The sequence below is a fragment of the Protopterus annectens genome, chromosome 8.part0 (genome assembly GCF_019279795.1).
Source record: "Protopterus annectens isolate FY-2018-M chromosome 8.part0, PAN1.0, whole genome shotgun sequence".
Classification (NCBI taxonomy): Eukaryota; Metazoa; Chordata; order Ceratodontiformes; family Protopteridae; genus Protopterus; species Protopterus annectens.
In genome coordinates, this window is record NC_056741.1 from 434,818,056 (window position 1) to 434,841,040 (window position 22,985).

Below are 22,985 nucleotides of genomic sequence, written 5' to 3' on the forward strand. Positions count from 1 at the left end.
TGTGTTTTGGCATGAGTATTTCTTCCAGTCTATGGTTGGGTAGTTAGTTGCCCAGGATCAAAGTAAAGGGTTGAATCTTGATAGATTCAAAGAGGTCCAGATAGGTGGAGTGGGCATCTTGAGTCAAGAGTTGGAGGGTTGTAGCTAGCTATGATTTGAATAGGGGTCTTGTCATTTGTTAACGTCACCTGGGCTATTTCCTGTGCATCATACTGTTTGACCAGCCTGGAGGTGTGTATGTCTAATATAATATACAAAATATATATAAAACTTATTGTATTATTTTATTGTATATTTATATGTAGTGTCCCAAAGACATGCTGTAGGTGGATTGGACACTCAAAATTGGCCCTAGGCATGAGTGCATGCGTGTGTGCCTTCTGTGGAAGGTTGGGCGCCGGGCTGGCAACTCGACACTGTAAAACTCTGCTACCAATCATGAGTGTACAGGTGATCCACTGTGGAAACCCCTAACCAGGAAAAAGCCGAAAGAAGTGTGTATTTTTTATATATTAAAATATATTTTATCATTTGCTCACTCCAAAATTTTTTTTATTTTTTTTTTTATCTGCTTTTACTGTGTTTGTGTTTCTTCCTACTTTATTTTGCTTTTGCGTCATCTTAAAAGTACTCCATTGTATTTATTACTGCTTTACTGCTTGGTGTAACTCATTCTAAGCCTTTTAGTTTAAGCACTTGGGCTTCAGACAAGTTGTTTTACAGTAAGAAGGTTTGTGGTCTGCACTGTAGTGGCAGAACGGGTAGCTTACATCCTTCTAAGTTGGGAACTGCTGATTGAGGGCTCAGTGTCTGTTATTCTAAAAGTGTATTAGTTCTGGTTTAAGCACTTGGGCTTCAGGCCAGTTATTTTACATTAAGAAGGTTCGTGGTCTGCACTCTTGTGGGAGGAGAGGCTGGACTCTGCCCTTCTGAGCTGGGAATTTCTAGTTAGTGCCTGCATATTTGAACTGTTTCTTACTGAAATTGGTACACCTTGTTTGCTGTAGCATAGACTAGATCCAGGCCTGCTGAATCTAGCTTTGTTTGTATGCTTGTTTGCTTATTTCCCTGAAACGCTAATTCCACCTAAAACGTGGCTTTTCAGTGCTTCTGTGGATCCCTAGTGATATCTGCATTGCTTACTGTACTTATTTCCTTGTTTCACTTTGAAAGAAAGTTACTGTTTGTCGTTTTTGCATTTAGGTTACCTGTAACACATTGCATTTAAGTTACCTGGCACTTACTCACTAAAGCAATTATATAAGTCAGCACTACACCCTCACAAAACTCCCCTTGAGTACCTTGTTCCCCACTGGCCCTTTTTTTCAATTATAAAGTAATTCCCAATACTATTCTAGCATGTCCAAAGGTCAGTTGTCAATCTCCTCTCCGGTCCAGCTGGTGAATCTGGGAATCTTGAGGCAATGTTACAACTGCCTCATGTACACAGACAACCCTCTCCTCCTCCCAACAAATTCCAACACGTGAAAGATGCAACCATATAGCCAAACTGGAGGCTAAGCTCTCTCAACTCAGTACTGGCGTAACCAGTCAGGAGGAGAAGGAAACCACACTCACTAAAATTCCAGTCTCTCATAGACCTACCATGACAGCAAACCAACACAAACACACAAAAACATAATCGGAGGCTCTAAACAAAAATCTGCCTAAGCAACAGAGACCTCCAAAGCAGACACCAAGCAACAGCTACCCCAAAACAAAACATGTGCAACACATAGCTCACAAAGCCAGTGTGCCGAACAGTCACAGCCTTTAAGACTAAACAACACACCTGATACACTTGTAATAGGTGACTATCGTCAGGCACACTGACGTCCCACTCACCAGGCTGAACAAGGAGAAGGTCACGGTGAGCTGCCTGTCGGGCGCTAGGATCCGCCACATAACACAAGCACACGGGTCACTCCAAGGCAAGTACAAATATGACTCATTGTCCATGCTGGTGTGAATGACCTGAGACGTACCTCCCTGGACTACATGAAAAGAGACAGAGGAGCTCTCTGAGTATGTAGCCCAGGCTGGTATGACCCTGACCTTGAGCAGCATCTTACTGTCACCAAGAATGATGCAACAATATGAAGACAAGATGATCAATTTCAACAATTGGCTTAAGTATTTGGCGTCATTCAAAGGGGATCAAATGCCTGTCAGCCTGGGATGACATGCTCGACAAGCCACGATGCTTCGCTAGGGACGGCTTGCACCTGTCACCTCTGGGCTTTCGGATATTGGCAAACGCTCTTGCTACCCCCATAGTGCCTTTTTTAGGCAAGGCTCAAAAGACAAACCCACCTCTATAGGTATCACAAGGGATAAGAAACTGAGTAATGCTACTCAACGCCAGAAGTCTAAACCTCAAGATGCACGCACTCAAAACTCTGTTTAGCATGGAGAACATCGATATCTGTGCAGTAACAGAAACCTGGTTCAAGGCTCCCGAGAGCACCCCAGCACTACTGGGTTATACCTTATACCATGCTTTTCGGCACCAAAACTTGGACTGAACCACAAAAGGAGGGGGGAGTATCAATATTCGTCAAAGATACCCACACCTCCAGGTTGGTGGCACAGCACAAAGCATAAGAGACTATCCATGTGCAACTAACAGTGGGTAAAACTGCCTTCCAGTTTATAGCCTGCTACAGACCACCCTCCCAAACCCAGGAACCCCACTCGGCCTTCCTGAGAACACTGGAAAATATGAAGGTCTCTCCAAACACCATTATATTGGGTGACTTCAACTACCCAAACGTAGACTGGGGGCATTACTCTAGCTCCAACACCCTAGCCCAAAGGTTCCTATAATTTATAAACTCAAATGCTATGGAACAACTTATCACTCCCACAAGAGGGGAAAACATACTGGACCTGATCATCACCAACATGGGGACTGTATGCTCCAGACCAGAAGTGTATCCCTCACTGGCAAGATCAGACCATAAACTAATCTCAATTCGCATCCCAACCCCACCCCCTGCCCAGAAAACCACAGTGAAAAACTTCTCTAAAGCAAATTTCACACTCCTCAAAACTGAGGTGGAATCCTTCAAAGCCCCCGGGCCTGTGGAAAATATGGCCCAGACTGCAGAATCCTTTATAAATGCATTCTGTGAACATCTTCAGGAATGCATGGATCATGCAATCCGAAATAAAACCCAAGACCCAATCCTCCAAAGGCAGACGTCCTGTCTGGACCCCAGCCATAAACAAACTATACAATAGAAGGAGGAAGCTACTACATGATAAGAGCAAAAATCCCAAAAAGGGAAGGCATCTCTGATCAGTATTAGCAAAAAACTACGAGCACTCATAAAATCGTCTAAGTCCAGCTTCAAGAGAAACTTTGCACAGGACACTAAGGATAATCACAAGGCTTTCTTTAGTTACGTTAGGAACCTGGGTGGGAATTCCCAGATATGCTCAGAATTAGTCCAAAATACAACAAACCCACAGACATTGCCAACATCCTAGCTGACAGGTTCAGCACAACCCCCCCCCCCACCAAAAGGGCAAATATCTATCCCAGCAGAGTGCTGCCCCCCTGACATCTCAGATGCTCAGGTAAGAGCTGCCCTCTCCAAAGCAAAAAACACAGCATCAGTGGGACCAGACTGTGTCCCGGGCTGCGTCCTACATGAACTCCAAGAAGAGCTAAACCCAAACATAAAACTACTGTTCAGTCTCAGCCTTACTACAGGATATGTACCCAAAGAGTGGCGTACAGCAACAGTGGTCCCTCTCCACAAAGGTGGTGCCTCAACGGATCCTGGAAACCATCGCCCCATAAGCCTGACTAGCCTGGTCTACAAAGCTGTGGAAAGGATCATCATGGACCTCGTAAATAAAGATATTGGGGACCTACAGACACTGGATCCTACCCAGTTCGGCTATAAGGGCAGATCCTGCCTCTTAAACCTGGTCGATTTCTTTGAAACAGTCACCAAGGCCATTGACGAGGGGAAGGTGGTCCACACAGCCTACCTGGACCTCGCAAAAGCCTTCGATACAATACCCCACTCGGGCATTATAGATAAGCTCACCAGCTTAAATATAAATCCCTATATCACTAGATGGGTTGGAAACTGGCTCAAGGACAGAACCCACATGGTTATAATTGCTGGAGCCATGTCAGACTCCAAACCAGTTGCAAGTGGCATCCCACAAGGCTCAGTTCTGGGACCTCTCTCTTGTTCAGTATATATTTCTCAGAGGTACAGGCCAACACGGAAGGACTGTGGCTGACCCAAGTTTGCAGATGACTGCAAACTGGGCGCCATAATCGACTCTCCAGCCGACACAAGCATCCTCCAAAAGGGCCTCATAGAAACAGACAACTGGTGCCAGAGCCATGGCCTCAAGCTAAACGCCAAAAAGTGTATAGTCATCCACTTTGGCAGAAACAAAGTGCCCACAAATTACTACATAGGTGGTAATCCATTAAGTACAGAAGAAGTAATTGGAGACCTGGGGACCCAAGTTGATGTCAATCTCTCATTTGACAACCACGTGGCAAAAGTGGTTAGAAAAACATTTTATATAGCCCACTTAATCATGAAGGGATTCACATCTAGATCAGGGGAGGTCATTGTGCCTCTTTACTCATCCCTCATCAGGCCCATAATTGAGTACAATTCCCCTTTTGGGATGTACCTTACCAGACACCTGCAGCAACTGGAAAGACCCCAAAAGTACCTCACCAAGAGGATCAAAGGGCTCAAACAGATGCCATATGCTGCCCGGATAAAGAAACTCCAGCTCTACTCAGTGGCATACCGCCTGCTCAGAGGTGATCTGTGCCTGACGTATAAAGCCATGTCCAACCTGGAATTAATGGACATGCTGCACCTCATCAAATCCAAATCCCATCGAGCTATGCGCTCGAGAGACTTGAACCTCAGCACTGAAATCAATAGGACATGCTGGAGGTACAAATTCATAACCCAGAGGCTCCCTTCACTCTAGAATAAAATCCCAGTCCAGGTAAGGCAGAGTCCCTCATTGACTCTCTTCAAGAGGAATCTTGATGAGTGGATGGGAGATCGTAGGTTTACCCTGGGTATCACTTCTGTGTCACTGTTAGACAGAGGCATAGTATACTAACCTCAAAAAAGGGCATAGCAAAATTAATTTAAAATGGGTGGCGAAAGCCAAACGCACTCTGGCTAGGCTTATAAATGTCCTAGGGCAGATAGCCTAGTATGAACCTATATGTAATGTAAACTCCATTTGTTTTGCTGCCCCCGGTTTGGGGTCTGAATTAATGGTATGGCTGGGGTGCTCTCCACAGCTTTGAACCAGGTTTCTGTGACTACACAAATGTCAGCTTCTTCCAGGGTTAAGAATGCTTGCAATGAGTGCACTTTCATGTTTAGACTCCTTGGAGACCTATTTAGACCTCTTCCATTTAAACACTTTTCTAAAGGTGCCTTCCTTTCGGATGTTGTCCCTTCAGTCCCTTTTTCCTCTCTTGCTCCCTCAGGCCTTTCTGGTGTCACTGGACCTCAATGATGCTTATCTCCATATTTGATCCATCCTCATTTCAGGAGATTTTTGCATTTCTCTGCTTCCTGGCATCTTCAGTTCTGTGCTTTGCCTTTTGGCCTTTCTACTGCTCCAAGGGTATTAAAGCGCCTCGCTCCTGTGATTCCCTTTTGCAGGCCTCAAGGGACACAGTTTGGATGACCTGCTGATTCCTGCATCTTTTCCAGAGGTCCTTTTGCAAAATCTTCATTTTACCATTTCTGTTCTTCAGAGCCTGGGGTTCACAGTAAACTTCAAAAAGTCTTCCCTGACTGCTTCTCAGGATAATGTCTTTCTGGGTTGCAGGGTTCAAACTGTGCCAATGCTGGCTTCCCTGCCTCTTCCAAAGGCATTAACTCTCATTCTTTCAAACTCTTCTTCCTCCAGCCTCCATTACAGCCAGGGAGTTTTCTGAGAGCTCTGGGGTTCATGGCTTCCACCATTCCTATGCTCCCTCTAGCCAAATTCCACACGAGGAAGTTCCATTGTTTTTTTGAAGTCTGTGTGGCTTCCGCTTATGCATACTGTAGACTTTCCTGTGTCTCAAAGAACTTGTGTGTGGATTCAGCAGTTGTCTCTAAATCCAAGGCTCCCTTGTCATTCTCCTTTTCCCTCTCAACGTCTGTTCACAGACTCTTCAGATGTGGGATGGGGAGCAGCGCTTGGCTTCTTGAGGGTTCAAGGATTGTGGTCACCTCGTCAGCAGAAGGAGCACATTAACATCACCTTTATGCCCTACCCTAAGCAAGGAGTGTGCAGGTGATGTTCAGCTTACCTTAATGCAACAGTAGGCTTTAGTAAACTGGCCAGATGGTGGGCTTCATGGCAGGGAGTCCCATTTGTAAGGAATACTGCAGCGGTGAAGGCAAGGACATCTGCCGTTATGGTAAGATTTTACACAACTGTACTTTCTTCAATTAGAAGGAACAAAACCGTACTGATGGCAGCAGCTGGACAATTTACCTGTTCAAAAGCAAGGGACACATTAGTCACATCAAAGGGTAAAGTTAGGGGAGATTTCATTTACTTGCAACTGTTGTCCCCTGAAAGATGACTTATGAATTCAGAAGCGTCATTTTTGCAGGTGTGGTTTTTTTTTTTTTTCCACTTGTCACTAGTAGTGGCACTCGTTTACACACCACATTCAAGCAAATGCCTTACACTAGTAGAAACAGACTGCCAACTGTTCAAAACTTTGGTTTAAAGCGGAGAAAACCTCTTGCGCTTTGCGGAGCATGGTGATAATACTTGCAGAGTGAGTACACAGAGATAATGTAAAGAATTAGGGGTACACTATTTTAACTCCCATTTTATTTTTTTATGTGACTTGATGTTTGTGTGTAAGGGGGTGGTGGCATACTCTACCTAAAATGCATGCTCCAAAACCATATTTCAAATCATTTTACAGATCCAGGAGTAGTGAAGCTCTGCCCCCCCGACAGATTCACCTTTCTTATGTTTGAAGATGTTCTCCTGCTGCTATAGGAAGATAGTGTTCAGACTGAGAACAATATTTGCTGTAATTTTATCTTTGGGTAGGTTTGTTATTTTTTCATGTAGCCTTTGGCATTAGGCTCTAGTTTGCCTCTAAATGGTAACTAGAAGTGACCTATTGCTTAATATCATCATGGTATTTCAGCAGAGTTTTAGCTTTTCTGTATTTGTGATGAAATACTATAATTTTCCTTCTGTTCATTATTGTATGATGCACTAAATACATTACCTTTTACTTCATTATACAGATTAGTAACAAAGTGTATCTTGATAAATTCCCTGCTTGTATTTTAATGCACTTAACTGAATGCAGTGGCCTTGAATATTACTTATTTGCATATCGAAATATTTTGTAAATAGTGATTCATTTAAGAAAATATTCATTTTGGCTACAGATTACAGTTCTTTAAGATAAGAGTGAACAGGCGTGTCGCCAGTGTACATAAAAAAAAAAAAAAAAAAAAAAAAATGAGCGCATACAGGTGTGGACCGAGGCCAATAAAGCTGAAGTGAGCACACATGCACGTGTGAAGCAAAGGCAGCTTCCAACGTTCAGTGATGCATTCTTGTTTAGGTACCAGTGCCATTTTGTGTTGCAACTGCCCAGTTGTAGCTTGTCTTCTGTAGGTGCTTTGTGTTGTTGTGTGATGTAAATATTGCTAATGTTTCTTTCCAGTGATTTCTAGGCATCATTGCCCAGTGTCAAGTCCTCCTCCCACAGCTTTAAGTAAGCTTTTCTAAAATAGTGTCATAGTAACAAAAGCATCTTGGTGAGTTTGAATGTCTTAAATTTACTGAAGTATTTGTCACAGCCCTTGTCAGATTTCAGATTTCTTTTTCTGATCTTTAATCAAATTTAGTGAAGAGATGGTGCAGCAGATATTGAACATTATCTTGTAATGGCACCAAATGGAGGAAATTAAGTAAGGTAAAGAATAGTAGCGTGATCAGTTGTAAAGTATGGTGTAAAAATGGGGCAGTGAGGAAACAGTGATGGAGATAAATTGGGTGGTAGGATGCACAGTGTTTAAGACTAAGAAATGAGAACATCAGAACACACATCAAAATAGCTCCATTTGCACAGAAAGTCAAATGGAACAGATTCACAATAGTTTGAGGACATGTACAAGAAAGAGGACAATCTGGTGATGAAGACTGGGAAAGAGTGGAAGTAAGAGTATCCAGCAAAGAGATGGGTGGATTTGTGTGTGAGAAGACTGGCAACAGTCAGACGTTTTCATTGAAGGTGAGAGAGTGGCATTGAATCAAAAAAGATGGTGACAATTGATGTGACATGGGGTGGAAATGATCTCATGCAGATGGGTATGTACTTCACCACAGCAATAAAACAAGGACTTCGATGAAGTCAGACAGTAGACCAATTCTTCTTTTCTGGAGTGATCTGTAGTTTGATTTCATGAAGTAGTTCCATGTTAAGACCTACTGTGCCAAATATGTTTTTCATAGGTGCACAGTATATTTGTGGTTCTTTCATGTCCAGCCCCAATACCAGTGTAGCACTTTGTTGGAGAGAGATCTTAAACTATCCTGGATAGTCTAGGAGATGGCAGTTCTTTACTGGTGAAATAGATGCTCCTTGGCACATGTGTTGGGGAATTTTACAAATTGAGAATAATACAAAAAACTGTATTCGAAAGGATTAAGACACAGTCTGCTTCAGAAAATGAGAAGGGGAGGAGACCAAAATACAAAGATGCTGTCTGTGGCCACTGTCTTAATGTAGTCCTCCGAGCCCCCAGCCTGATCTCCTATAGTTTTGATGGTGTTCTTGTAGCTTGTGCTGGGTATAATAATTCATTATTTTCTTTACTACCCTATATTTAATTGCAGCAGCCTTCTGTACCTCCCAAATGTTGAGAGCCTTTCTTTGCCAGCCTGAACATCTGGATGTGAGATGTCATTCCCTCCAATTTGTAGTCTGGCTGTTTTTTACATGTTGAGTAGATGGCCACCTAATGAAGGACTGTGCCTGTCCTCCAACCAAGGGAAAGTGACTTCTTTCACCTTGTCGACTGTCCTTTTTGTAGCATAGGAGGTCAAGAAGTTTGCCTCTGCCTGAAAAATGTTTCCTTGTTTGTTACATGAATTGGGAATAATTTCTGCCCTCTAGTCCCCTCCTGAGGGGATGACCCCTTTAAGTGAGACCTAAAGTTTGAGCACTTAAGTGAAGCTGAAAGTAAAGGCCTGACTTCTACAAAAGGTAAGCAGATCTTTCTCTGGCTCTAGACAGGCCAAAGCTTAATGCTATATTGTCAGTCTGTCACCCCTTAGCCCAGGGGTTTCGGACTCCATTGACCCTGAGGACTAGCATATGCTTCTGATGGCCACAGTGAAAGCTAGTCTGTGCGGCTAGGCATGTCTGGTAGAATCTTCCACCTCTAGACTAAGGCTAACAATCTCATGCCATGATTACCTCTAGACTCATGCTTGCCAACAGCCTCTCCACTGATTGAGAGCAGATTACCAGATAATTTCAAAATAATGTGCATACTGCTGCATTGCTTATTGCGACTACAAAGGTATAGTTTGAAGACACTGGATGAGATGGCAGGAACTACTTTGGATAATTTAAAGATTTTGAGCTCATTCAGCCTTCCATAATGGTAGGCAAAGGTGTGAATATGATGCCATAGATGCAGCTGCTAGGACTGCCATCTTGGGAACATTTTTTAGGGTGTAACTCTTGACCTGGGATCCCACTTCTGCCTGAGGACTGAAGGGTTAGTACAAGAGGTTGCTATGTATCTGTACCCTTCACACTTTAACAACTGGATGCCATGTCAATAGTAGTTTAGCCAACAATACAGAAATGTAGCAATATAAACAGAACTGAAGGCACACATTCTCACTAGCTGTACAGGCTGGTTATGATGACCTGCCTGATCAGTCTATAGTGCCCTGGCATACAAGGCAAGCGGGTCTTTAGAATACCTGATTGCATCTGTCTCACTTCAGAAATGCAGGGTCAGGCTTTGCTTACATGGTTAACTTGAACAAGCTTGGATAACGGATGCATTCTCCCTCAGCCTGGTGGAGGGTGCTACTGTATATGGTGATAGTCTAGACAGGAGCAATTATCATATACTTGCCTTGTTTTTGCCTGCTGTTGCAGCTGAAAAAAAGGTCAGTCTATATATGAATTGTACCTTACTGACCTAATACAGGCACTAAATTGACTACCTGGAGTTAGTCCCTGACCCCTCACTGGCAGCGGTCCTAGCTAACCTAGAATAAGCCCTGATGTGGTCACAAGAAAATCCTAAAGGGGAGAAATTTAGGATTTTCCTGTATGATGAGTCAAGTCTGATTTCCCCTGAAAAAAAGACCGTTGTAAATCAGATGCTCTGTTAATTACCTAGTTTAAATCTGAAGTGGCTTATCCCTTAGGAAGAGTCTACCCACTCAGCCATTTCAACATGCTTACCTATGGACCCCCTTGTAACAAAGCACATTCCTAAGCAAAGAAACTCCACCTTAGAATTCCAAAAAGTCCCCCCCCCCCATTGTATCTTTGTTTTTTTAACTGCTTTATTGGCTCAAAATCACTCCAGGTGCTTCTTTTACAATTTCAAATGCATTTCCACCAAAATGGTGGTGGTTGGTATGGTGTCTCTGCACTGGCCCAGTAATCAAGGAGCCTCAATCCTTGCCACAGGCAAGAGCTAGGGAATGTACACACACTAAAGTGTAATTTCCCTTAAGATCACACGCTGACCACAGTCAGTCTGGGGCTGGTTGCTCCCTCAAGATCACACGCTGACCACAGTCAGTCTGGGGCTGGTTGCTCCCTCTTTCTCCACATCCCCAATAAGACTACCCACTGGAACAGCCCCAATATCTCAGCTGTGGGGCCAAGCCAAGAACTCCAGGGCCCTCTCTGTTCAACCCATGCTTTTTGTCCCGGTCAAAGTAGCTGACATGCACACTTTTGAGATTTGATACATGTATACAAACACACACCTGGAGAAGGCTGGCACAGGTTTACTAGCTATACCCCCTTCTGCCCAAGCTATAAAGTAGTTTCCACTGTCACCAACCCCTACTTACCAGCTACTGTAAGGCCCTTACAAAGGGTGTTCAATTCTACTGTGTAATGCTACTATTATCCAAATGGTAGTCTGACCAAGACTTGCAAGGCTGTTTAGGAGTGACCTTTACAGTGTCACCAAATACATATGCAAGTACACTAAGAGCTTAAATATGTCTCACAAATATCATCCACAAAGATGGGTTTAAATATATTTAGTAATAAATAAAAGAACAAGACAATACTCAAAAATTTAATACCGTAACTTCAGAGTTCAAACTCGCAGGAAATATTTTAAAACAACATTGCAGGACAGTCTCAAATACAGAAAACATCTAAACTAATCTTCACATCGATATCTAAAAGATACTATGCCCTAAATCTTGCTTACAGCAAGGCAAGTGCAGATGTAGTGATTTGAGTGGATGTTGTCCGCTCCAAAGACAAATACAAACATGCACAGTCTGAGAGAGTCCTTTAATATTGAATATTACTGCTGGGTTAACCTGGATGACATCACCTTTTGTCACATGGAGTTCCCAGGCTAAAAGGCTAAAACAGAAACTTAACAGAATTACATCTGTGTTAAAATACATATCTCTGTTTGCAAATCTTGGGAAGTCCTATTTAAACCTAATTACTTCTCTCCAAGACAATACAAAAAAACTTCTAGCTCTAGACATTGTGTCTGCTACACTGAAACTGAGAGAGAGAGAGAGCTTCTCTCTCTCTTTTTTTTTTTTTTTTTTATGGCCCAGCTATAAAGTAACTTTACCTCCAATTTATTATGTTTTGCAAAACCCTTTTCATGTTCTAGTTTTCTACTATTAAAACATACATTTGCACAGGTGTATAGTTTATATTCATTTCTGTTCTTAAGTCACTAGGGCATGCTGTGGTTACATTTTATTACAGTACATAACAGTTCTGTACAAGTCGTATCAATATTCCCAAATGACGTAAATTATTCAGTCCTGCTAGACATAAGGACGTGGTGGTATTTTCTCATGCCATAAGATGACACTGCTTCATACTCCTGCCATTCTAATACACCTTCTGTAACAGAACTTCTATATTTCGTTGAGTGAACTCCTACACACACAACCAAACTACATGAACTATTCTCCTTGACTTTCCTTGTAATCTGGGTTACTTTGACTTCCAGCTTTGACCTTTTCGGACTTGCCCACATATCTAAATGTTAACCTGTTTTGCTCACATGAGCCTTGAATCTTGATGATGCATATGTGCTGTGGGATTGATTGGGTCCCTGTAGATAACCTGCACTAGTTCAGGGAATGCTTTTTGAGACTTCAAACCATTGCAGAACTGCCTGAATCTACTTTTTCAAACTCCTAACAATGCCTTCTTGGGACACTTTCTTGACTCCTAGACTGTTTCACTGCAAACTTCTGGTCAGTTGCACTGCATCCTGATTTGAATTCAGATTGCTCGTATCCCATCTTTTCTACTGTGTATTTCTCAGTTACCCTGTCCAGCAGTTTCATTTAGTGTGACAGGAGTTTGATGACTCCTGTACTCTCACTACTGTCTGCAGTTGTGACAGGAGTTTGATGACTCCTGTACTCTCACTACTGTCTGCAGTTGTGACAGGAGTTTGATGACTCCTGTACTCTCACTACTGTCTGCAGTTGTGACAGGAGTTTGATGACTCCTGTACTCTCACTACTGTCTGCAGTTGTGACGGGGATTTGATACTGCTGTACTGCCTGCAGCAGAGTATCCCCTTTATTTATAAAATATTTTAATATGCTAGTGCTAAAATGCTTATTCTCCATCTGTCTGGAATATACCTACCTATCCATCCATACCATGAAGAGAACTCTCGTGCTATTTCTTCCCTAATGCACCTAGCACTTTGAACATGTCTGCGGTGGCCTTGTTTGAGCCTGATACTTTCCCTGACTTAACTCCTTGTTCTGCTACTAAGATGGGCTGTCCTTCCTCTTCATTTTTGGTTGTACATGTAGCTTTTCTTCATTCAGAAGTTTTTTTAATTATTCGTTTCTGCCCTTGATCATCTGGACTGGTGGGCATATTGTCATAATACCTTATGAATGATGTCTGCCAACAGTTTATTTGCTTTGCAAACTGTTGGAACTCTGCCATCTGCTGAGTCACTCTCTAGAAATTGGTTGTGATGTTTTGATTCCTTTTTGACCATTGGCTAAAAGTGTCCAGGAGCAATTGTATTCGGTATTCTCTTTGTTGGATTCATCTTTTCCATCTGTCTTCCCACACTCCTTTTATTTTGATAATCTGGAAGCTTTCATTTCGTACCTGCTCAACCACATATCTGTATCTGTTTTATAACCTTCACTTGTGCTGCCATTCTTCAACTCCACCTGTTTCCTTCTTACAGCCTTGAGTATTTCCTTAAGTTCATGTACCACTTTTGCTTTCGTCAATTTCCAGGTCTTCAGCCTACTGTCTGACATTAGAGCCTTCTCTGACCACTTCTTGCAGCTAGGTGTTTGTGGCCACCAGTGACTTATCCCTAGTGAATAATCTCCAGTGTGACATTGCAAGCTGACTTTTTGATCCCAGTGCCATCATTTTAGTAGGAGGAAGTCTACCAGTGTTGTACCCTTATGCCATTTGTCAGAAAGAAGACTAAGTGGCACCTCCATCTTCTTTTTTTATTTTATTATTTTTTCCCCATCCATGTTGACCCAGGTAGATTCCATATAGTTTATCTCAATATGAGCATTAAAGGCCCCCATTTTTTGTCCCACTTTATATCAAGTAGATCCTGCAACTTGTACCTAAATGCTGTCTTTTACTCGCAGACTGTAGTCCTACTGTCGAACATGCTGTCCTATTTTTACACTGTAGTCTTGATTGCCATGGGTTTGTAACTTGGTCTTGCATCTCGCTGTTTTCTGAAGAGAGACTGTTTCTCATTTCTCCCCCAGCAAGTAGTAGACTCTGAACCAAAGATGAGAGACTTCACTGCAGTGCCTTTCTACCTTTATCACCTAGCTAGACAGAATATCCAGTTCATTTCTGTTATGTCGTCCACTTCCCTACAAGATTAATAATGCAGCAGTGCTCTTTTATAATATTGCTGTGTAATTTTGCTTAAATGTTCAGTGTTGCAGTATAGGTGCTCTCTTGCATTTCCTGTATGCAGTAATTTCTCAGGGGTCATGAGGATACCTGCTCGGGATATCCCTATCATTTCACCAGATGATTTAATTTAATTTTTTTTTTTAATGTGCCACTCGCCTCTTTCTAGTCTGCATCAGACTAATGGTGTTGGCATGAGAAGGGGCCACTTAGTACAAAGGATATCCAAAGCTCTGGCTAATGGGCAGATACCTGACTATGGTAAATTCTCATATGTTAGGAATTACAGTACAGGTATCTTGGTACACTAACATCTGTGTTCAGCTGTGCTTTCCACTTTCAGTATTTAACTATAGGTGGAATTATCTACGAGAGAGTGGAGTACAGATTAACTACAAAAGTGATGGGTGACTTTCATTGTGACATGGTCTTGTTTTATATGTTACTGAGGTTTGCATCTTTCAGTTATGGTATTGAGTCTCAAGTACTCATATAGTTCAGGATCTAGAAAACATCTCTGATACGAGCAGTTACAGGTGACTAAGGTAGCGCTATGTTATCTAAAACAGTTTGCCTGTATTTGAAGGTGTACGACCTTGCATCTTACAAGTAAGGAAAACTGGATGAAAATGCACCTTTTCATATCGCCTCCCCTTTTACAATACACAGTTCACTACATATGTGCACAGTGCCATTTATGAGTACACTGCAATGTCTATGATGGAGTGTGTTATTGGCTTGTTTTTTCTAGCAATTCTTTTGACTTTTTTTTTTTTTTTTTTTAAGCTCTGCCAACATGGACCAGAAGACTGCTGACAATGCCAAAGCAGAACAAAAGTCTGAAAACAAGCCTTCACCAATGGAAGAGTGTATTCAAACCTTATTTATGACTTTCGTCAAATATGCTGGTGGTAAAAACCACCTGACATATGCAGAATATGAAAAACTGATGAATACAGAGGTTCCAGAGTTTGTGCAGGTAAGTCTTGCCCTTGAATCAAAAATAACGCCCATCTAGGTTTTGGCTGTACCACGTGTCCTATTGATTTCATGCTTCACCAATTTAAGTACTGCACCAGGGTTGTGACACATGAAGAAGCAGTACAACCATTTAACAAGTAAGATTTCCAGGTCTGCTTGATTTGAAAAGAGGATTCATAGTAGAATTCAAACCCTGCATTTATGCATTGGGGCAGTATATTCCCCATGTGAAGCTTTGGTGACTGTACTCCATTACTTAATAGATGTATGTTTGCATCTTTCAAACATTTCCTCTGGAATAACCTTTATTTGAGGGGAAAACCTTTTGCATTTGGAGATGGTCACAAGCATGACTGACATAGCCAGCATATCCTACCATGTTAAACACTGTATAGCAGCTCCTCCATTGAGTACAAAATTCTAGGCAGTGTAAGCATATCCTACCATGTTAAACACTGTATAGCAGCTCCTCCATTGAGTACAAAATTCTAGGCAGTGTAAATGGCAGCCTTTACATTTAACATTTTCAAATGCACAGTTTTTTATGAAGATCCCATTCTTAAGAAAGGATAACAGCAAACGTAAAAAAAATACAACTGTTCCCCTGAGAAGGGGCTACATGGCTTAATGTAAACTACTAATTCTCAATTGTAGAACTATGAACAGTTTGTATGGTACCACTGGTTTGGCTAAATGCAATGGATTGCAAGGAACTGCAAATTGTGTGAGAATACAGGAGATAATGGTTCATTGAGAAAGTGGAATGGGTTCATAAAGCCCACCTCCTCAAACTCTCCAGATTCAATTTGGTTAGAATAGCATCAACTTTAGCACTATAGTGTTTTGAAAACCATTTATCTGAAAAATGTACATTCAAATAATCCTCTGGGTATATTCAGAACTGGGGGTCCCAGAAGGGTCAGTGCTAGGATCCCTTTCTCTTGTTCATCAGTGACCTCCCAGATGACCTTTTACATATTAAACTTTGTACTCTGCTTGAAGTAGAAAGTCATTTTACAAACACATGCTCACATAATTGTGAACCCAGTTACAAAAGTTATTCAACTAACTCTGCCAAGCTATTAAACTTTTATTAACAATTTGATGCTGTTTTTCCCTCTACAAATTCCGTCTCTTGTACTCTCATAAAATAACCATATCCTCTGTTACAGATGATAAATACTTTGGTCTTATTCTGGACTGTTCTCTTACTCTCTCAAGTGTACTGATAAGTTGGGAGAGGACTTTATGGACAGTGTTATTCTATATTCCAGTTTTGCTCTCATCAGTCACTAGACTTGCTTATAGCTTAGAAATGTTGTTCTCCTCAAACTTGAGACCACAGTAAACAAAACCTGTATATTTCCTCTTTGGCAGGCAACTGCTTTCACCACTATCTTTTACAAAGGGTAAATTTGCTCCCAGATCTGCCTACTTGCTTGGTTCACGAATACATAATATTTTACTTGAAGGATACCCCCCCCCCCCATTAGACTCTCTAAACAACTCAATCTGATCATATTTTCCTTCATAGATCGCCCATTAAAAACATTGTTTGGCAAAAGAGCCTCTTCAAAGCTTGGTCCTGCAACCCCTCTGACCAAAGAGGTAAAAAGACACTTCAGAACAGCTCCTTAAATAACTGCATAAAGAAGATACCAACATGTGAATGTTTCAGTGATGATGGCTAGCGATCTACTCTTGCTCCCTGGATGAATTTTCATCTTGTATTGTGTATTACACTCTGTCCTGTAATATTTGCATGTGAGAATGTGTATAATCTTAGTCTTAAATGTGTGCATATTTATAACTGTACAATTGTATGTTTCTCTTTCTTTTGCCCGTCTGGACCCAGGTCATGGTTGAAAAAGGGTCTTTTGACTAATCCACTTACCTGTTTAAGAAATGCAAAATGAAGGAAAGGAAACCTAATATACAAAGACTGATTAAAAAAGCTGATATATTGAGCAAATATTTTATCTCTCATAAGAGGGTCATAGGTAGCTGCTAAACTTGTGGTCCATGAGCCCATTGAGAAGTTTGGCCATGACACTGGGTAATAGAGATTGTCCGCTTTCCTTGATAAGGTATGTGGTTTCATATACACCAGTTGAATGTTTATAAATGGATAGGGGGTTTTATAAACTGTTAAGGAATTACTTTGTGTTGAATGTTTATAAATGGATAGGGGGTTTTATAAACTGTTAAGGAATTACTTTGTGTGGAAGGAATCTGTTTTGAAAAGCAGGAAATGCTTTGAGTTGGGTAGATTCAATCAACAGTTTATTGATATGATTAAGGTTTAGGTCTTCAGAGCAGCTGGATCTTTGATTTTAGTGTTTCCAACCTTTACGTTGTAGCTAGATTTCCCCTTCTTAAAAAATTTTGAAAGTTTTTATTAACTTTATTTTTAATATTTTGTTATGCTGGGAGGTAATTGGGAGGAAGTCAGCAGGCTTTGACAGAGTGTAGTGACCAAATGTGTAAATAGAGTTTAGATTTTATGGATATAGACCCTTGACTGACTTGGTGAGAAATTTCTGATGTCCTGTATAGCTGGTAGAGATGCTTGGAGAGGGGCATGCAAAAATGGACATTTTGTGATCCCAGCAAAATTCTACTAATATCTCCTCAGATATAGAAGTCTACAGTTGTACAAGATAGAATCTTCGTAAGATTGGTTAAAGGAAAGCTTGTTACCATCAAAATACTCATATCGGAGTGTTTTGAGGTAGCCATCTTTATCAGGTGGACCTGCTAGACCTACTTAAAGTAACTGTGCTGCATTGATCAGCATTAAAGATGAGCTGTGTAAATGCCAGGAGGTCTTTGAGTGAATCACTTGTGTGGTATGTATTTAGCATACTAAATTTTACTGCACATAATGCCGAATAAATGCAGCAGTTAGTCTATTCACACACTAGACATTGGTTTGACTGATTTTCTTATTAGAGTGTACGCGTGTTATGGGATTTGCTAATTTGTAATCAGTTTGTAGTCATTAAGGAATATATTTAACTGTAGTCCCTTAACTTCAGCTTTACTTAAGAAGTAGATGCCAAAGAAATGAGCAGGCAAAAGTCCAGAAGGACTTTCTTTGTATCCCCAATCCTAACAGTGTGAGCTCTACCAGTGAGACTGTTCCTTGTCCAGCGGGTTTTGTATGGGTTTATGTAGAGTTAAGCGAGTTAACACTTGCATGAAAGATGGTGTTGGTCAGACTGAAAGGAGTTACCAAAGCTGCAAGTAAAAAGTCTAAGAAATGTAGTAGTGAGGTGAACAGAATGCCTTTCAAACCGAAACTGGTTGAGCTTCTAAGGACAGGAGCTCATCAAAACTGATGTTCATCGTGTTTCACTGTTGCAGTCATTAGGTTATCCTGCTGGCAGGCTACCCGCAGTCGGCCTGCATTCCAAAGTCCTGGTCCGGCGTCTGTTGCCGTCGCCTCTTCCCTGACGTCAGTGCGCCAGGGGTATAAAAGATACAGCTGACACCATTTTCTTCAGACTTTCTTGCCGCATGGTGCCTGAAGCAAAAGCAGTTCTGAAGTGCCGGTCGGCAGACTCCTGAGATTTTCGGAATTGAATTTCAGATCCGAAGTCTTCAATAAAGCGAAGTACCCCGTTGGGGAAACTTTTTCTTGCTCCAGTCCGATGTCAGAAAAAGTTGTATTTCTTGTGGGAAGCAAATACCTCATAAGGATTTCCACTCTTACCGTATTCCTTGCCTAGGCCTGACCACGATGTTGCTAGTTCGGTTTTGTACTAGATTTAACCAACGCACTATAAGTGTCGGTACGACTATTTTGGCAGAAGGTTTAACTACATAATGCCGTCTGAACAACCGATGACCAGAATTAATAAAAAACGCAAGGATAAAGACAAGGACAAGCATCCGAGGTCCAAAACCGATGAGAAGCCTCTTCTAGGCCAGTAGCCGGTTTGCCGATGCTCAGCGAAACGCTTTCGCAGCTCCTGACTCCCGCTACCTCAGAGCCACAGGCTGCCTCCGAATCCCACGTGGAGACAGCTAGGCCTCTGGATACTCAAGGTATTGGCCCTTTGGAAATTAATCCCTCAGATGGGTCCGGAGCCGCTGAGCAGGCATCGGCTTGTGAGGGTGTCTTCAGACCTACCTACACAACTTTATATAAAGCCTACTTCAGCATCCAAGACAAAGTCTAAAACAGTTTTAAAGACAAGGAAACCAGTACAGCATTCTTCAGGACAGGTTTCTATGCCTAAGAAACGTATGCACAAAATGGCTGAAGACCTAATTACTTTGATCACGGGTTCCCATCCCCCTCCTGATAAGAGGCCTAGGCAAGACACTGAATATGATTCCTCTGATCAGGTTTCCATTTCCTCTGATTCCTCTTCTGATCAGGGATATTCTGTACCTCCCTATGAGGATTCTGATGCTGAAGATTCTATTCCTTCAGCTTCTCCTCCTGAGGACTATATTCTTTTGGGGAAACCCTGCATGCCATGCGGGAGCATTTCCATTGGGAGAGCCAGTATTATTCCGACTCTAAGAAAAGACTTTGAGACTTTCTTTTACTTCCTCAGCACAGACCTCTTGAAATTCCCCGTTCTAGACATAGTAGATTTGTTTTTTTCAGAGTCCGGCCTGTCTCCAGGCTCTCTGCCTCCTGCCCCTGTTAAGCAGGACAGATACTACAGGGTCCCAGACTCCCATAAATTTCTTCTTTACAAAAACCATGCTGCTGACCCAGAAACTATCTCACAGGGTCCCAAAGGGGTCAAGGCTGCTTCTGCCAAAAACCCTGCCTCCTCAGACAGAGATACAAGGGCTTTGGACAGATGGGGGAAGAAAGTTTACATTTCTGCTACCTTGGCTCTAAGGGCTTTACAGTTTCATATGCTCAAATATCAGCAATACTTGTTAAAACAAAAAATGTTGACAAATTTTGAATGTTCTGAGAACAAAGATTTGCAGGATTTATGCATGCAGCTGAACAAGTGGGAAAACATACTTTGCAATATGGCTATGATTCACTGGAGGCCTCGTGCAGGGCCGCTGTTACAGGTTCTGTTATTAGAAGGCATGCTTAGTTAAAGGAACAGAATCTGCCTGATCATGTTAAAGCAAAATTATTGGATGTTCCATTATAGCATAATACTTTGTTTTGGTGTTAAGGCAGAGGAGGTGTTTGGAGGATAAGGCAAAATCTATGCAGACCGTAAAGGATTTCTTACAGGTACAGCCACCCAGATTTAGCAGGAACTGGCCCTCTAAGAATTGGTCTTTTCCAGTATCAGACCACAAAGAGGCAGATTCAATACGCCCTAGAGGCAGGCAACAGGCCCAAATAATGGGGTGCTTCTACCTCCAAATGCGGAGAAGACGAATCACAGCCTTATAGAAAACTGTCCCAATGACTTCCCTCTGCCAGTGCCAAGCACTTATTTTTTGGCAGCACCCTTGGGGGGGGGGGGGGGTTAGCACTTTTTTCACACAACTGGCACAAGATCAGGACAAATGGGTCTTATTTGTCTCTCAGGCTTACAGGTTCCACTTTCACACACTTCCAAAGGCAAAAGGCATGCCGGACCTGCCACTCAATCAGTGGCAAGAGGCACAAAAACTCTTCTCTCATGGTGTGGCACTGGGTGTGGCACTGGCTGAATAGCCCCCATGTCCAAGAGCAAGGACAAGGTTTTTACTCTGACTTTTCTTAGTAACAATAAAGGACAAAAGGACAAAACCTGGAGACCAATTCTGGACTTGTCTATTCTAAATACTTTTCTGGACGTCCCAAAATTCAAAATGTTGAGACTACAGCAGCTTCTGCCCATGCTGGACAAGAAGGCTTGGCTTGTAACTTTGGACCTCAGAGGCATACCTGCATGTCCCAATCAGACTATCTTGCAGAAGATACCTCAGATTCATAGCTGGCACACTACACTATCCATTCTCTGCACTGCCTTTGGCTTATCTACTGCGCCCAGGGTCTTCACAAAATGCCTGGCACCAATAATTGCATTTTGCAGACAGAGGAATTCAGATATACCCCTACTTGGACGACTGCCTTATTCAAGCAAAGGACAAAGATATTCTACTACAGCATCTGGCATTTGTAAAAAGATTACTAATTTGCCTAGGGTACACAGTAAACGAAAAGAAATCAAAACTTGAACCCCCTCAAGAGATAATATTCCTGGGTGCAAGCTTAAATACATCTGCCGAGATGGCTTATCTCACGCCAGACAAAGGCATCTGACTTCTTACTTCAAAGGCATGGCAACAAAGACCCAGTTATTCTGCAGGCTCTGGGCTACATGGCATCCTACTAATTCCGTATGCAAGACTGCATATGAGGAAACTACAATGGTATCTAAAAAGTGTTTGGACTCAACATTGCCACAGCCTGAAAACAGTAATTACTCTCATTCCCTGCCTGCAACAGGAATTTCAATGGTGGGCACAGGCCTGTCACCACAACAAGGGACAGCCATTCACCTTACCCACTGCCAGGCAAACACTAACAGATACATCCGATTATGCCTGGGGGGCGCACATGGCAGGAAAATGTATTTAGAGCACATGGCCCGCAAACAAAATGCATCTTCATATCTATCAAAAAGAGATGCTAGCTGTACAAAATGCCCTGACAGCCTTCAAGGACCTACTTCATCCAGGACAACTACTGATAAAGACTGACAATACTACAGTCATGTGGTACATAAACGAGCAAGGGGGCACACATTCCTACCCCCTCTGCAGGCAAGCCATGACTTTGTGGAGCACAGCATTGACTTGCATCTGCAAGCACAATTCCTGCCAGGAAAGACAAATACTTTGCAGACGAACTAAGCAGAAACCTCATGGATCCTCGTGAGTGGAAACTGGACCCACAAATCTTTAGCATGATAACAGGGAAATGGGGATGCCCAGACATGAATCTATTCACTTACCCTCACAACTGCCAGCTACAGAGATTCTGCACTCAAACTTATCACAAGCAAGCATGGAAAGTGGATGCCCTTTCATTCAGCTGGAAAGCCCTTACAGTATATGCCTCTCCTCTCCTCTCCAAGGTACTCCTAAAGGTCCAACAAGAGATGCCAAAAATGATACTGATTGCCCCACACTGGCCACGCCAGCACTGGTACCCAATTCTAAAGAGCTTGTCTCCAGGCCCAGCCTGGACTTTGCCTCTAATACCTCACTTGTTGACCCAACAGAACAATCGGATCCTGCACAGTCAACTCAGAACCTTAAATCTGGCTGCATGGCGGATAATGTAATCGTTCAGAACACACCTCTCTCTAAAGCAGTTTTGGATGTTGTTTTGGAGGCCAGGAGGCCCAGCACCAGAAAATCTTATGCAGACAAATGGAAGAGATTCTGTGCTTGGAACCAAGCACAGGGAATTGACTCACTTGAACCAAATATTAGTCAGATTTTGCAATACCTAACTTGAGGCCTATCCTTCTCAAGTAAGATCCATGCCTCTGCCATTTCAGCTCATTACAATACGGAACCACCTATTTTTTCTCCTCCACTGCTTAAGACAGTTTCTCAGAGGGGCCAAAAACATAAGACCTCCAAGGGGAGCTCCAATACCTACATGGGACCTCAATTTTGTCTTGGAAAAACTCACACTGCCTCCTTTTGAGCCTGCCAATACAGCAGAGATAAAATACTTGTCATGGAAAACTGCTCTTCTCCTAGCAATAACTTCAGCAAGAAGAGTCTCAAGAGTTACAGGCACTAATGGCTGTGGAACCTTTTATTATTTTCCATCAGGACAGGGTTTCTCTAAGGACAAACCCGACATTTATGCCTAAGGTAGTGTCCAGCCAAA

General features: G+C 42.3%; 1 protein-coding gene across 2 annotated transcripts in view; it reads left to right on the forward strand.

Moving 5' to 3' along the window:
• The window catches only part of LOC122808853 (protein S100-A10-like), a 50,626-nt gene that overhangs the window by 9,648 nt on the left and 17,993 nt on the right, over positions 1-22,985 (forward strand). For both annotated transcript variants that reach the window (XM_044079951.1, XM_044079950.1), the window contains exon 2: positions 14,960-15,152. In XM_044079951.1, coding sequence (XP_043935886.1) covers positions 14,970-15,152 — 183 coding nt within the window. In that variant the 5' untranslated portion in view covers positions 14,960-14,969. The remainder of the gene's footprint in view (positions 1-14,959; positions 15,153-22,985) is intronic.